Genomic DNA, 15,267 nt, shown 5'->3' on the forward strand with positions numbered 1-15,267 from the left:
ATAGAGATACTGTTATATCACGGAGGGAGTACTACATCATCAAGAAAGAGATAAATATGAACTGAGTGAGATATTCATTATTGTCGAATTAATTTGAAGTAAAGATTATGCATGAGGGAGAAGAACAAACAAGCTAGTAACACAAAAAGTAATATCCGAAAAAAATAACATTGCATATATTCTCAAGCAAAATAGAGGTTCTAGTTTGACATAATTCCAACACCCAAAATCCTATATAAAAACAATGAATTAGAGAACGGACAGAGGAGTTTAGCTTGAAGGTGCTCCGCCAAAGCCACCTGCACCTCGGCCAAAACCCGGTCGTCCACCACCTTCACCACCCTGCATTGCAATAAGTAGATGGTGTCAATGAAAATAGAATATAAAACGCTTCTCAAAGGAAATTACCTAGACTCAGACAAGCAACAAGGCACAAATAAAATTGTGTAGCCAAATATTCATAATATCAAATCTGAAATAATTTTATCATACTTTTCGCATACTTGGTAACACAGCATGATAAAATGTGAAATGAAAACTAAAGTAGAAGAAAAGGAGAAATATAAACATAAAAAATATAGATAGCATTAGAAAGCCCATAGGTCTGTATCATATGTACAGAGATTATGAGGGAAAAACATTGGCCATTGAGGATGGAGAAATAAAATTATGATTTTGTTATATTTAAGTGAACCCTTATATCTCAAAGACCAAACATTCCAGCAACGCATACACAAGAATAGCACTACAAGTAGAATTCAGAGAAATAGTATAACATATCTTAGTAGAAGACATGCTCCTTAAACAATTGAGAAGTAAGCCGAATTACTAAAGATTGTTTAGGTAATTGATGAAAATACAAATACATGAAGTCATACACTCATGATCTAACAAAACAGAAACAAAACTTACCCTGAATGAAGGTTGAAAGTCAGCAGGAGCTCCACCTTTCTCCCCACCAAATTCACCGGCTGGCCCTCTTGGTCCACCACGGTAACCATCCCGATCACCAAAACGAGGTCTGTCACCATCAAATCTTGGAGGTCCACTGTATCATTAGATCAAGAGAATCAACAAACCATTAACAGTACAGAACAATAATTTTATCCAGAAATAACACAAAAACAAAGCATACAAAGCACACTCAGATCCAAAGTCAAGAGGACACAATAGCCTACAAGCAGTTCATTTTCTATCGGGGGGAGGAGGCGTATTTGCTGTTAGTGATCAATCAGAATTCTCATTGGATTAAAAAAATCACCATGAGCGAGAAACAAGATCATTAATTACAACCAACTACAATAGAAATATAACAAGATATGAACATAACATCATGTACAGAACAAAAGACACCAGAAATCCAGATCTAACTACCAAATTACAAAGATAAAAATAAGCATATACACTATAATCTCCGAGCACAAATAAGTAACAATCCAAACAGATTTTCATAAGACATATAACCAGAATTAAACAAAATATGAGTTCCGGACAGTAATAACGAGAAAGTGTATATTACCGAGGGCGGTCACCAGGAGGTCCACCCATGGGCCGACCGAGGGGCTTAGCCGACTTCTTAAGTGTGGCAGGGACGATCTCAGATGGAAGGTTGAGGTATGTGCGTAGGAACTCAATTCCATCGTTGGTGAGATACCAATAGTAGTGCATCCAGGCAAAGGTCTCACGCACGTACTCTTTCGACTTGAAGCTCTGCATAAGCTTAATCACCTGCAGATTCGGGACATCGATCTCGGGGTGCTTCGCTAGGTTATAGTCCTTCTTCGCATAGCAAACTCCCTCTGTAAACGAAATTTCAGTAACAACCAAAATCAATATCTCTTAATCTCGCTTAATCCGTACAAACATAGTCCAAACCAAAAATAAATAGCCAAACCTTGGAAGAGGTACTTGGAGATCTCTCTCCTGTTCTTCTCAGAGATGATCTGCAGCAAAATCAAACTCAGAATTAACAGTTGTAGATCCAATACATTAAACGCTACGAAGAAACAGGAACAGAAACGTGACATTACCATGCTGCCGGCCGGTGGAGAAAGACGTCCGACTTTGATAGTGAAGATAGATGATGAAAAACTGCAACAGGATCGTAAACCCTAGATATCAGTAAGATTTTATATGTGTTTGTGAGCCTTTAGCCCAATAGAAGCCCAAATATTTTACTACTGGATATAACTCTAATTCTATTCACGGTAGATTTGATTACTTTTAGGGCTGTGTTTTTTATATTGGTTGTCCTATATAAATCTTGTTTAGAATTGATATTGTAGGGCCCACCAAATTGGAGCACCGTTTCTCCGGTTCGGTGTTTTGGATATGGGTTGGCATTTACCATCAAAATAATGACATTATTTTAAAGGTAATTATTGAAAGACGAAAGTGCCCCTAAAATTTTGAATTTTCGCGGCTATAGCAAAATGAGCGTGGCAGAGTGGGTGTGTTTAAATTTTTCGGTGTCTACAAATAAACCAGACAGAAGGCGTGCAGTAGATAGACTCAATTTCGGAGAGCAATCAATCTAGGGTTTTGTCGAAATGCAGGTATGCCATTTACGTCTTTCCTTACTGAATACCCAGGTTAATTAGGTTAGGCGTTTCATGTGTTTTAAGAATCGAACTATTTTTTTTATAAATCGAACTGGTTGTGGCCATAGTATTTGCTGTTACGGTATAGGGTATGCGGTTGGTTGGGTTCGGGGACTAACGACAATTTAGTTTGTAATGAAGATGCTGCTTTCATTGTCCAGAGCCTTTGTCCTAGCGGCAAGAAGCTTAGACATTGTTGCATGAGGTGCCGAGTTCGAGTCTTCTTGACATCAGTTGTAATTTCCTCCTATCTATAGTATATGAGGTTATTTGTAATTTCCTCCCTTATACAGGAGTTAATTTAAAAAAAAGATGTTGCTTTCATTTTGTTGAACTCATTTGATAGTGTTATGTGCACGTTTCGGTTTCATTCCATTGTGTCGGCGAAGCATTTGTCGCCTATTTTGTTGATACAACTGATGTCTGATTTGTCATATTATTGTTTGGATGTAGGGTGGTATGTCTGGGTCGAAGAGTAGTTTCATGGTTCATGACAGTGTAACTGGAAGCGAAGGTATTTGTTGTGCCTACCCAGTGGATAAAATCCCTTTATTTATGGTCATGTACTCCAAAATTTGTGCTGTTCGGTTTTGCTTGATTTAGGCCTTCAACACACACCTCGACAGAAGTTTCGCAAGGGCGACCGCACTCGGAGAATGTGGCTTGAACGTGAGGAGGAGATTTTGGCAACAAGCTTACTGGGCTTGGTTGCTACGGGATAGAATTCCGACAATGGATTTCGATCGGGGTATCTAAGCAAAATCGAGGATAGTCGTCGTCAAGAGTTCCCCACCACCGACTTGAAGGGAACCCTTCACATACAATCTAAGATTTCAGCATGGAAAAAGAGCTATGGACTCCTAAGATCAATCATTTCGCGTACTAGAATTGGATTCAATGCTGATGTTGATCATAAGATTGATTGCACCGATGAACAGTGGGAGCAAATTGTTGCGGTGAGTAGCTGGATATATCTCAAGTTTTCGTTCATATGGATATAATTGATTTCTTTGGTTTTGGATGATTAAATACATTTTTAAATGTATCATTGTAGGCTGGCAAAGATGCAAAATTTATGCGAACCAAGTCGTGGCCGTATTGGGAGACATGGAAGTGTATCTTTGGCAAAGATAGAGCATCCAGGCTAGGGGCAAAAACACTTCATAAGGCAGCAGAGCGTACACGCGCCCAGATGGCTGGAGGGAGTGTTAACGAGAACGATTACCACCCCTCACTTGATGATGATATTTTTTTCGACACATCTCCAACGATTGAGCAAACGGCTGAGGTTAATGACACCGCGTCCAGGCAAAGTGATAAGAAAATGTCATTTACCAAAACCAACGGCGGTAAGCGCAAACGAGATATGAGTGATGCCCCTCTGATGGAGTACCTCGGTAACCTACATGCGGAAATAAATGCACGCCTGGAGATGATTTCCAAAAGGATTGGTTATGAGTTTGACTGTGGCAAAGCGAGGGAGGACGTGTTCGACAAGTTGTGCACAATCGACGGCCTCAATCTGGCTCAGAAGTACGAGCTTTGCAACATATTAGGAGACAAGCCACAACGTCTTGAGGTGTTCAATGGTATGCCACCAACAGCTCGTCTTGGTTATCTGCTAAAGCTCATTGAGGACAAGTAGAGAAAAGAGCTGAACGGCCACTATGGATCTTACTTATGGTACTTGGTATATCTAACTAGTTATTGATTTACATATTTAGGACATATGGTTGGAACTAAGTTTTTATTTACTGTTTTGTTGCATCAAAGGGATAAATAAGCTGGAAATAAGCAGCCCCCTATGAGCGTAATTAGTTCCATTGTTTGTATGTCCATGGTTGTGTGAACTTTTTGTAATATGAATGCACCTTATGCTATTGCTATTAATATTAAGCATTTTCGGCCTTACTTATAGCAATGAGTAATTAGTTCCATTGTTTTGTATCTCCATGGTGGTCCTAAACGTTTGTTCCTCTTCTGATAATTTATTCGTTATGCAAGATTATTTGCGTAGTCTTGAGGTGTTGGACACTGTAATTGAACCTAGAAGCTAAGGGCTTTGGGTGCTATGAGATAATGAGATGAGAGTCAGAGTCACAGTTAGCAGTTTAAGACTCTGCCATTGGAGCTATCTATTACAATAAAGTATTTCTTTGCACGCTCAATTCCGGAAGGGACTTCAAAACATCCCAAAAACCAATCATGTTGCAACTGGGTAATTGTTTTTTTAGCCAGCAGATTTTTCCTCTTTCATATCTACACCAAGAGTCCTGCAAGACTTATTCTTCTCTTCACTCTCCAACATGCTTGATGTGTAATTTTCGAGTCTCAAATTCAGTTCACATAGTTAAACTTAGTAACACACAAGTCTATAAATTAACTCTAAAATTACAACCTTTCTGCAAGAGTACAAATGTAGTTGTAGTAAAAATCACAATGAAAACCATAGGAAGCATGCTCTCGTTGAGTGGAATGGAGATTTGGAGATGGTTCGTCGGAATGTTGGCCGGAATTTCTTCCTTCTCTTCTTCCTCATATCTTTCTCTCTTTTTCTCCTCTCTCTTTTCGTCCGAGGAGATCTCAACATCCAAGAAACTGCTCCAGAAACCAACTTGGAAACTAAAATTCAGCAGTCTCAGAGAAAAACGCCCGACCCGGGCGTTTCCACTGGAGTCGGGCGTTTTATTAGTCCAAAATGCCCGACCCGGGCGTTTTCGCCGGGTTCCCACTGCTTCGCGCAACCTTCATCAAATGACCATAACTTCTTCATCCGAGCTCTGATTGAGGCGTACAAGGTACCCACGTGAAGCTATTTCAAAGACGAAGATAACAGTAGTAAGATAAAATAATTTAGACATTGCCTTGATAGGCAACAAACAGTTTGAATCTGACCCCAGATCCGATTTGGATATGCATTCACTCCACATGTACATCTATCAACTAATATATGATAATCAAACTTCAATGATTAATTGATAGATGATTTTAATAAAAAATAGGAGAAATCTTGGAGTAGAATTAGCATTATTTGATTTACATCAATGCTCATAAGTGTAGATTCAGTCATTTGTATTGAACCTTCCGGCGAACTACCGATATATTTTAATGCCAATACAAAGAAGCTCAACCTTGCACTAATAAATAATAAGATGGTCATATTTCAAAGCCAAGAACCACCAACGTACGTTGCATTACATACCATACCATAATAATCTAGTTCCCAAAATACTTAGACAGTACCTAGCTACTAATATATATCCTTAGCATTGATGTTCTTAACTAGTTGAAGGAAGCAACAACAACCCAACAGAGCAATGACTATGATGGCAAAAACATGGAACGAACAAAAAACCATTACATACTACGGTTAGTCTTGCTGGTATTGCGTGTCCCTCATCACCCTACGGACGTACTCATTTGCGAGTTTGGGGCAACCACCCAATAGGAGAGTTGGAGGCGCACGAACTAGTATGTGGGGACTTTGTCGACGGGCCGACATCTGCACTCCCAAATGTGGTCGTTTTGGGTAGGGATCGGCTCATTTGGACTCGAGGCTGCAACAGCAACTTCAATGATGTATGATCTCTCAGTAGTTGACGACTCTCTGTCGTGTCGACATCTCATCCTCATCGAAGAGTTTCCGCTTGACGTTTGGCCTCCAGAATACTGCGGGGGAGTTAACTTCCTCGTCGTCCTCCTCAAGATCAACAGGCATAGTGTCCTCCGACATTATTTTGGCGGTGTTATCTGATATGTCAATAACCTCCAATTCTCCCTCTACCTTGACTTCCTCCATCCCGAATAAACACGCAAGCAAGGAGTACATTCATCGTGGTAGTAGTAAGCTCCAGCGAACTCGTTTTTATGGCATATGGAACCTCAATTGTTATCAGATGAACAAGACAACGTTATATGTGCAAAATAAGAAGATGATTTGTTGTAATTTTGAATGTAACGACATATACCTTTAGTGCTATGCCTTCCCTCATCTGAGTCCATTCAGCCGAAGGCTCCACATAGTCAATGTACTCCCGTGCAACATGTTCTTCTTCACTCAATAGAGGTGTGGGTTGTCTGTCGAGCTCGAGCTCAATTGGGTCAGTTGTCATTTCCAGACGAATGAAGTTGTGCAGCAAAAAACATGCCATTATCAGCCGGATTTGTGTTTCGATTGGGTAGTATGAAGCACTTCGAAGAATCCCCCACCACATTTTCAGCGCAGCAAAAGCACGTTCGATTACATTACGAGCCTTTGTGTGTCGCATGTTCAATAATTCCTTGGGATTCTGACGCGTATCTTTACCCGATCCCTATTCTTTCATATGATAATGGACACCCCGATACAGCGTCAGAAAACCATTGATATTTGCATGCCCATTATCACACAAGTAGTAACGACCTGCGATGCATCCACACCAACACCAATTGTTAAATAAAGTATACAATGGAATTGCATAGATGAGTATAGCACATAATAAACTGAGCTATGACCTTGGGGGACCTTGAAACCATTCTCTTGAGTTACAGCGTCTTTTAGTACGCGTGAGTCTCCTGCTGAACCTTCCCATCCCGGCAATAAATACACGAACTGCATTTGGCGATCGCATAAGGCTAGGGTATTTGTAGCAATGTGCCCTTTTCGAGTGCGATACCTTGGCTTGTCCTCATTACTAACCAACACATCAATATGGGTCCCGTCCAAAGCACCAAGGCAACCCTGTAAAATTAGTATATGATCATTGAGCATGTCCTTGCGGAATAGCATGAATGTGTGATGTTGTGCTCTTGGGGAAGATCAATGAGTAAAAAATAAATAAAAGTGGGTTCGGGCCCACATCCATGGTCTTGCCAAAGAGCATGGATGTGAATACTCTCAACTAATTTGTGAGTTATGAAGTCCGAGTAAAAGAATTTCTATTGTAGCCTCGATTTCAGTGGTCAAACATTATCCCACCCATAACAATATCCTTTATTTATCCCATCTCATAGGCCTCGGGACAGCAACAAGGATCATTCATTCGTTAATCAATTATGGGATGTTCGGTTTGTAACATTGTATTTTGGATTAAATTTGTAGTGTGTTTGGTCCACAGGATTAACTCTCACAACTCAATTCTAGAGAGATAATCATATGATAATTAGTCATAACTACCCCATATAATTAAAACAATCTCACAACTCAATCATATATAATATCTTAATATTATTCTTCTAAACAGAACACCACATACTTTAACTATTCATATGTCACATTATTTCATTTATTCAATTTTAAAATATAATTAACTAAAAAAAATTATTAAAAATCTAAATATTACATTAAAAATTCCTAAAACTTAAAAATGACATAATTAAAATTAAAAAATTTAAAGTTAGTACTTTAAAAAAATTATAAAAAATTACTCGATCAGCGGCAGCACGTGGGATTTAGGCCCAAACGAGACATGAGACGTTCAATTGTTTCATAGTATGTCACTTGTTGCGACTGCGTCATACGAGAAGTGTCGGTCTTTATATTGACGAACAATATTCCCATTCAAATATCTGTGGGAGTTTGGAGGGTTGCTTGGTTTGGTATGTGTTGCTGGGAATGCAAATGAAAATTTTTAGTGAGGAAACAAGTAGTTTTTTTGGTGTAAAAAATTCTATGACCAATGAAGTTTTTACAGATAATTTTGGGATGAATAGGGCGTTAAAAATGATTTTTTTTTTTAAAAAAATGGTAGTAATATCTAGGAGATGGAGAAATTATTATTTTTTTTAATTTTTGCTGATTTTTTTAAAAATAATTTAAATTAAAATGGACACTCACTCGTGGGCCGACGAGTGAGCGTCACCACCGCACTATAAGGTGCCACGTGGGTGGGGTGCGTGTCTCGCTAGTAGGGGCTCCGCCCCCTGCAAGGACTGCTTGGTAGGAGGGGATAGCTGCAACGGTGTCCCTCACCATCTTGATTCTTGTCTTGGCGGGACAGCTTGTCCTATAGTAAGGGTATGATGAACACCGTTGTGAATGCTCTTAGAATGATTGGAGTCGCAATAAAATGATGTTAAGTGTTAACTATTTTATAAAGTGATACTCCTAATTATTAGGAGAAGTGATTATGTTCTTTAAAAATGCAATACTGTAACATATTTAAATCTTTTTTTATAAAAATAAGATATATTTGGAAAATAAAATGTAAATGTGATAGTACTATGTAAGATACTCCATTTAACTGCAATAGAAAACATATTTAATGTGGATTCAATTCTATAAAAAAGAAATGGCAAAGAGACGACCTTGTGCTTATATGGTCTTGCCAAATTTTGGATTCTAAACGCAACCCACTATTTCCGCTTAAGCTTCCCTTTCATCCGATGGCGGCGACGACGAACCTACATCAAATCAGCGTCGCAGCACCACCAGTGTTCATCTCCACCATCACACTCCACTCCCTCATCAGTCACAAATCCCTAATCGGGCACCTGAAATCCACCCTCCCGCCGCTCTCGGCCGCCATCCAATCCCCCCTCCGCCACGCCCACCAAATCACCCCCGATTCATCCTTCCTCCTCATGCCCTCCTGGTCCACCTCCCCGCTCCTCCCTTACATCGGCACCAAGCTCGTCACTCACAACCCCAACAACTCATCCCAAAACTTGCCCGGAGTCCACGCAATTTTCGTCATCTTCCACTCCCTCACCGGCCAGCCGCTCGCCTCCATGGACGCCACCGCCCTCACCCTCTACCGCACCGCCTGCATCTCCGCCCTCGCCTCCTCATATCTATCGAGAGAGGACGCCGAGATTCTCGTCATGGTCGGCGCCGGAACCCTAGCTCCGCACCTAATCAAGGCTCATTTAACCGTCCGATCCAAATTGAAAAGAGTGATAGTGTGGAATCGAACCCTTGAAAAGGCGAGAAATCTGGTGGATCAATTGAAGGAAGAGAGTGGTTTTGAAGGGGTGTGTTTTGAGGCGAATGAGAGTTTAACGGCGGCGGTGGGGATGGGCGATGTGATAAGCTGCGCGACGAATTCGGAGGTGGCGCTGGTGAAGGGGGCGGAGATGAAGGCGGGGGCGCATCTGGATCTGGTGGGGTCGTTCAAGCCGTCGATGAGGGAGTGCGACGAGGAGGCGGTGAGGAGGGGGAGAGTGTTCGTGGATAATGAGATGGCGGCAGTGGAGGCAGGGGAATTGGTGATGATGAAGGATGAGATTGTGGGGGGATTGGTGGAGCTGATCAAGGGGGACAAAGTGGGACGGATGAGTGAGGATGAGATTACTGTGTTTAAATCGGTTGGGTCTGCTGTTGTGGATTTGCTGAGCGCGCAGATGGTTTATGAAAATTATATGGCTAATTTGAGGCAGAGCAGCCATTGATGTTTGGCGTGTGACCTTCGAATCGAATGTAATGTAATACTGTACTGTGAAATAAACGCCATCACTTTGTGGAATAAATCATTACTTGTTTTGTATGGCCACCGATTTCTATATAATTAGTTCTCTGATTGGTAGGCTTAAGTGTTAACCATCATTATGGTTTTTTTTATAATCTTTGGTCAGGAAAACATAGATTGAGTTAGAAAGATAAAGGGCTAAGATTAAAAAAAAAGGAACATTATGCTAATATTGGATAATAAATTGTTGGGGATAAAATAAAAAATGTGACATTGTTAATATTGGATAATAAATTGTTGATTGAAGCCTAGATTATTTCATAGATTTAGATGTAAAATTAGAATTGGGTTTTCCATACAAGTATTATAGCCCAGCCCATTAAAATTGTTCTACGTGAAACCCATATGCTGTGAGCCCATTCGGACCCCAATTTCCTATCACTAGAGAATACATTCTTCTTGGAGACTCAGCGAGCGTCGATCGATCTAACCTAGTAATCAAAGCCAGGGGAAAAAAAAGGAAACGCCGCAAAAATGTTTCTCCGGCGGATAGCCCGGCCGCTGATGATGATGGCGAAAGTGAAGGAGACGACAGGGATAGTCGGCCTCGACGTCGTCCCGAACGCGCGTGAGGTGCTGATCGGGCTCTACTCCAAAACCCTAGAGGAGATCAAGGCGGTGCCGGAAGATGAGGCGTACCGCAAGGCCGTCGAGACCTTCACGCGCCACCGGCTCAAGGTGTGTCAGGAGGAGGAGGATTGGGAAACCATCGAGAACAAGCTCGGCTGTGGGCAGGTGGAGGAGCTGATTGAAGAAGCTCAAGACGAGCTCACGCTCATTGGTCGCATGATTGGTGAGATTCGGAAATTCATTTGCATCAATTTGAAGAATTTTCTTTTCTTGCTTTATGTTTATATGGCGTTGACAGAGTTCGATTGGGGTGATAGCATTTTTAATTGTTTGGAACTGACGAAAATTGTTTGTTGCATTTTGAATCTAACTTTCCTGCACGCGGTAATTGGAAAGAAATAGCAAATCAGAACAAAACCTAATTCCTTCACATTTATGTTCAGGTTAGAATTCGGTCTAGATCTGAACCATTTTTGTCGATTTGTCAAGTATCAGGAACAATCTGTGTGCATACTATGCTGCATCCGAGCATTGTCTTAGACTTCGACAAATGAACATTTATTTCTCTCCACTGAAATCCCTGATACAAATTTAGGGGTGAAGAAAGGGTGAGATGATTGGAAATTGCAGATTAATAAGCATATAGTTTCTTGTTCCAAGTTGCATAATAGGCATATTTTCAATCAATTGTAAGACTTTTTAGAGAGATGGCAATTATTATTTTAAATAAGCATAGAAGAAGATTTTTGTTGGAATATTGTATTTTGTTGGAGCAAATTGGCATAATTTCAATGGTCATCTTCTTCTCAAAATGATGTTAGATGCACGCCTTATATCACCATTTCGTCTCCTGAATTATCAATGATTACAAGCAAAGGATTTCTAAGGGAAATGTGAATGTACATAAATAAGTTGTGTAGAAACAATTTACAGAAATGTTGAGAATATTTTGGAAAACTACACTAGAGTAGTTATATTAATTATGATGTAGAGAATATTTTCTGCTCATGTAAGCTGCTATGATCCCTAGTATATCTTACGTGACGTCCACACAAGTGATACTGGACAACTGGTTTAGTTGTTTGCACGGTCCACTGACCTCATAAAGGAATTTTTGTGTATGAAACATATTTCAACTCACCTCCTGTTTAGTCAACACTTGAACCTTGAATTGCTATGAATCCTCCACTCTATATATCACCTTTAGTTGCTTCACACTTAATAATATTTGTTTCAGTTTATTGTTTGTGTGTTCTCATATCTGGCTTTATCAAGTACTACTTGCATTGTAATTTGAAATCACTATTTTGTTTGAATGGAGGAGTTTTAGGTTATGGCATGTATGAAGGTTTTTCGAATAATTGGTTTGATTTTAAGTGTAGTGAGGATAGAACTTTTGAGGGTATGATAGACAACTTTTTACCAGGTACTATGTCAAATTAAGTCTAAATAATGAGTTTAAAGTGATACTCTGTGCTTAAATTTCACTCAAAGAAATACCGAGGATTGGAAGATTTGAATTGCAATCAGCAAGCAGTATTTGCACAAACAATTTATTCATTCTATGTTGACTGATTCAATAACTTTTCAAGTTAACAAATTCTTTTATTGGCTGCAGAGTGGAACCCATGGGATGTACCTGAAGATTATGAATGTGAAGTCATAGAGAATGATGCTCCAGTTCCGAAGCATGTCCCCTTGCATCGACCTGGCCCTCTTCCCGAGGAGTTTTACAAGACGCTGGCAGCTATTGACACTGGATCTTTGAAGGATGTTCTTCCAAGCTCTAAAGAGGAAACCCCAGCAGTTTCATCGGGTGAAACACCAGCAAAGTAGTTTGATTTGGTGCTTGATTGGTTATTTGTCAAGCACCTTCAACTGCTAGAGTTTGATCTGGTTTGCTCTCACTGCTCTTGTTTAAGCTCTCTCATGACATTTCGTTTTCCATCTTGATATTGTTGTGATCGTCTTGACGAAAGCTCCATTTTATTTAGTTAATAAACTAGATGGACTTCCCCATCAAACTCATTTGTCATGTCTCTCTTATAACATCCTGGTACATATAAGCAACTGATACAGGATCCTTGTATTTTGTCAAGATGCACTGATTTTAAGTAAAAATTAGATGATGGTAGACTAGAACTGGTCTGCTTACTTTCTTTGGTTTGTTAATCTCGCGAAAAAAACTTTAAAACATATACTCCTATAAGTCTATAACCTTAAATATGGCAAGAATACTGGGCTTCAGTACATTAGTGTTGCCATGAACTTGCAAGAAGAACCTGGTTCCTGCTAACTTTGTCCCCTCCTTTTGTTGAGAACCCGACGCTGAAATCATGCATCAATGCGTTCCATGAAATGTTAACTAGCAACTGGCTGACGTACCTCTGTGAAATCTCACTCAGAGTTGTGAATATGTGAGTGAATTGACGAGTTAGGGCATCCACAATGGGCGGACGATGGCACGCCCGATGGCGCGCATCGTCCGCACCCATTGCGGGTGCGCGCCATAGGGCGCGGACGATAGTCGCGCCCTATACTTCGGTCGCGGAGGATAGCGCGGACGATGGCCATCGTCCGCCCCATTGCGGTTGTCGCGGACGATGGCCATCGTTCGCGCCATCGTCCGCCCCATTGTGGAGGTCGCGGACGATCAACCGCGGACGATGGCACGCGGTTTCGTTTTTTTATAAATACCGTTCATTTGTAACATTTCATTTCACTCGATTTCATTTTCGAAACTTACAATTACATAATTACTACGAAATGGATTCAAGCTCCAATAGTCCTACGTTTAGCGCAGGGGCGCATTGGCCGGGTATAGAACCCGACGATTATCGTTCGTTCGACACCAACGCCCATTACGATCCCGATTTCAGTACGGAATCGTATAGGTTGTCTGACATGGAGCCGTCTCCGCACCGCCCAACCGCAGCGGTCGATCCCGACCCCGCCGCGACCGCTTCCGCCCCAGCCAGAAAGAAGCGGAACCGGCAGCGGGCGCAGAAGTTGCCGCCTCCCGGTGATTGCGATGAGTACGCCCCCGGCCGTACGAACTACAACGACGACGAAACTCTCACCTTGGCCCGGTGTTGGGTAGATATATCGGAAGATCCGATATTCGCGAACAACCAGTGACAGATCGCGTACTGGGAACGCATCGCGGACCTCTACAATTCGGTGAAGCCGCCGACCGCGTACAAGCGCAAGCTTGAGCAACTCCGCAAGCACTGGGATCAAGTCAAGAAGCAAGTGAACTTGTACGCGGCAGAGTTCGAGAAGACTCACGCGGTCACAGGGGAGCGGCGAGAGCGCGAGCGACGTGCGCGCTAAAGCGCTGTTGTCGTACCGGTCGATGTACGGCGACTTCAAGCACGAGGCCATCTGGGCGCTCTTGAGGGACAAGCAGAAGTTCCAAGGTGGAATTCTGCACACTGGTGCGCCGAAGAGGACGAAGACCACTGAAGCTGGTGATTACACGAGCCGCGGCAGCGGCAACCACCCGGTTGACCTCAACCGGACGTACGTGGATGAAGGGAGTTCCGGCACACCGGTGTCCTTCCGGCGTCCTCCCGGCGTCAAGGCCGCGAAGGCCAAGGGGAAGGCGACCGCGACCTCATCGTCAACCGCTGCAACCCAAGCTCCGGTCCCGGTAGAGCTCCCGACCCAGACGGCCACTGCGTTTGAGTCGTTAGCAACAACGTCGATGGCAAGGACGATGTTGCAGACGCACAGGGCCCTCAAGATGTGTACCGACCCCGACGAAGCCGAATATCTTGGGGCGTTACTCGATGAGCTGCGTCGGAAGTTGGGAATTGGTCCGACTTAGTTTTTTTTTATTATTAGTTCAATGATGTAACTTTTTTTTACTAAAACTTCGCCGTTTGTTATTTAGACCGTTTTTTATTTACTCGTTACTTGTTATTTGAAAACAGTTAAATTAATTAAACAAAACAATAAAATGATGATGTGGCGCGCCATAGGGCGCCCCACTGCAGGTGGGGAGGTAGGAGGATAAAACTGCTGACGTGGCGCGCCTTACGGCGCCCCATTGCTAATGCTCTTAGTAATAGAGTTGTAAATATTTGTAATGCTAGTACTAATGAATAACGAAGAACATGATATTACCAAAAAAAACCAACTTTATCAAATTTAAACAAGACAATTTTAGTACTACTACTACTACGTGTGTGGTAAACTATGCACACTCAAAAAATCTAGATAGTTTGAAAATGATGTTGACGTGATTATGTTAAAATTTCAATCGGATTTTCTGTAGGGTATTTGTTTAGCCATTAATAAAAATTTAGAAAATACTAGTACTAAAACATTTTATAAATAATGTTCAAAAATTTTAAAAAAATACAGTAACCAGTAAAGATAAAACGTAAAATTTGCCACACGCACTATATACACTATTCCTCTTCCGAAAGATAATTATTGTACTTCTTACTCACAAATAAAGCGCATATTAAATCAAAATGATTTCATAAGTATAGTTAATTTTAGACCCATAATATTCGTTTTGGTTTAGCTGGAAATTTTAATATATATTCAATTATATATATATTTGCCCTATTTTGATCTAATAGTAGTAAAGTATGAGGAATCTTAGATTTATGATTGGAGAAGGAAGGCAACTATATCTAGAA

The 15,267-nt window shown here is 41.2% G+C and overlaps 3 protein-coding genes across 3 annotated transcripts; 2 read left to right on the plus strand and 1 right to left on the minus strand.

The window, feature by feature from the left end:
* Nucleotides 1-152: 152 nt before the first annotated feature.
* Nucleotides 153-2,181, minus strand: LOC121797739 (40S ribosomal protein S10-1-like). Its single transcript, XM_042196430.1, has 5 exons — nucleotides 2,031-2,181; nucleotides 1,895-1,943; nucleotides 1,520-1,799; nucleotides 913-1,048; nucleotides 153-342 (listed from the first exon to the last, which is right to left on the minus strand). Exons 1-5 carry the CDS (start codon nucleotides 2,031-2,033, stop codon nucleotides 271-273), a joined length of 540 nt encoding a protein of 179 aa, XP_042052364.1. The 5' UTR covers nucleotides 2,034-2,181; the 3' UTR covers nucleotides 153-270.
* A 6,674-nt stretch (nucleotides 2,182-8,855) lies between these two features.
* LOC121797623 (protein SAR DEFICIENT 4-like) lies at nucleotides 8,856-10,069 on the plus strand. The gene has a single exon (XM_042196261.1). The coding sequence runs from the start codon at nucleotides 8,964-8,966 to the stop codon at nucleotides 9,966-9,968; it is 1,005 nt and encodes a 334-aa protein (XP_042052195.1). The 5' UTR covers nucleotides 8,856-8,963; the 3' UTR covers nucleotides 9,969-10,069.
* Nucleotides 10,070-10,422: 353 nt separating this feature from the next.
* LOC121801489 (probable NADH dehydrogenase [ubiquinone] 1 alpha subcomplex subunit 5, mitochondrial) lies at nucleotides 10,423-12,787 on the plus strand. Its single transcript, XM_042200989.1, has 2 exons — nucleotides 10,423-10,838; nucleotides 12,234-12,787. The coding sequence occupies exons 1-2, from the start codon at nucleotides 10,520-10,522 to the stop codon at nucleotides 12,449-12,451; spliced, it is 537 nt and encodes a 178-aa protein (XP_042056923.1). The 5' UTR covers nucleotides 10,423-10,519; the 3' UTR covers nucleotides 12,452-12,787.
* The last annotated feature ends 2,480 nt before the right edge of the window (nucleotides 12,788-15,267 follow it).

This window comes from Salvia splendens, chromosome 4 (assembly GCF_004379255.2).
Source record: "Salvia splendens isolate huo1 chromosome 4, SspV2, whole genome shotgun sequence".
NCBI classification, from domain to species: Eukaryota; Viridiplantae; Streptophyta; class Magnoliopsida; order Lamiales; family Lamiaceae; genus Salvia; species Salvia splendens.

Excerpts from the sequence above, each read along its gene's own strand:
- LOC121797623 (XM_042196261.1), top strand. The coding sequence starts at position 8,964 with ATGGCGGCGACGACGAACCTACATCAAATCAGCGTCGCAGCACCACCA.
- LOC121801489 (XM_042200989.1), top strand. The coding sequence starts at position 10,520 with ATGTTTCTCCGGCGGATAGCCCGGCCGCTGATGATGATGGCGAAAGTG. Across the intron at positions 10,839-12,233 it reads GCTCATTGGTCGCATGATTG|AGTGGAACCCATGGGATGTA; the intron begins GTGAGATTCGGA and ends TATTGGCTGCAG.
- LOC121797739 (XM_042196430.1), bottom strand. Across the intron at positions 1,049-1,519 it reads CCTCCTGGTGACCGCCCTCG|TGGACCTCCAAGATTTGATG; the intron begins GTAATATACACT and ends CTAATGATACAG. Across the intron at positions 343-912 it reads ACTTTCAACCTTCATTCAGG|GGTGGTGAAGGTGGTGGACG; the intron begins GTAAGTTTTGTT and ends ATTGCAATGCAG.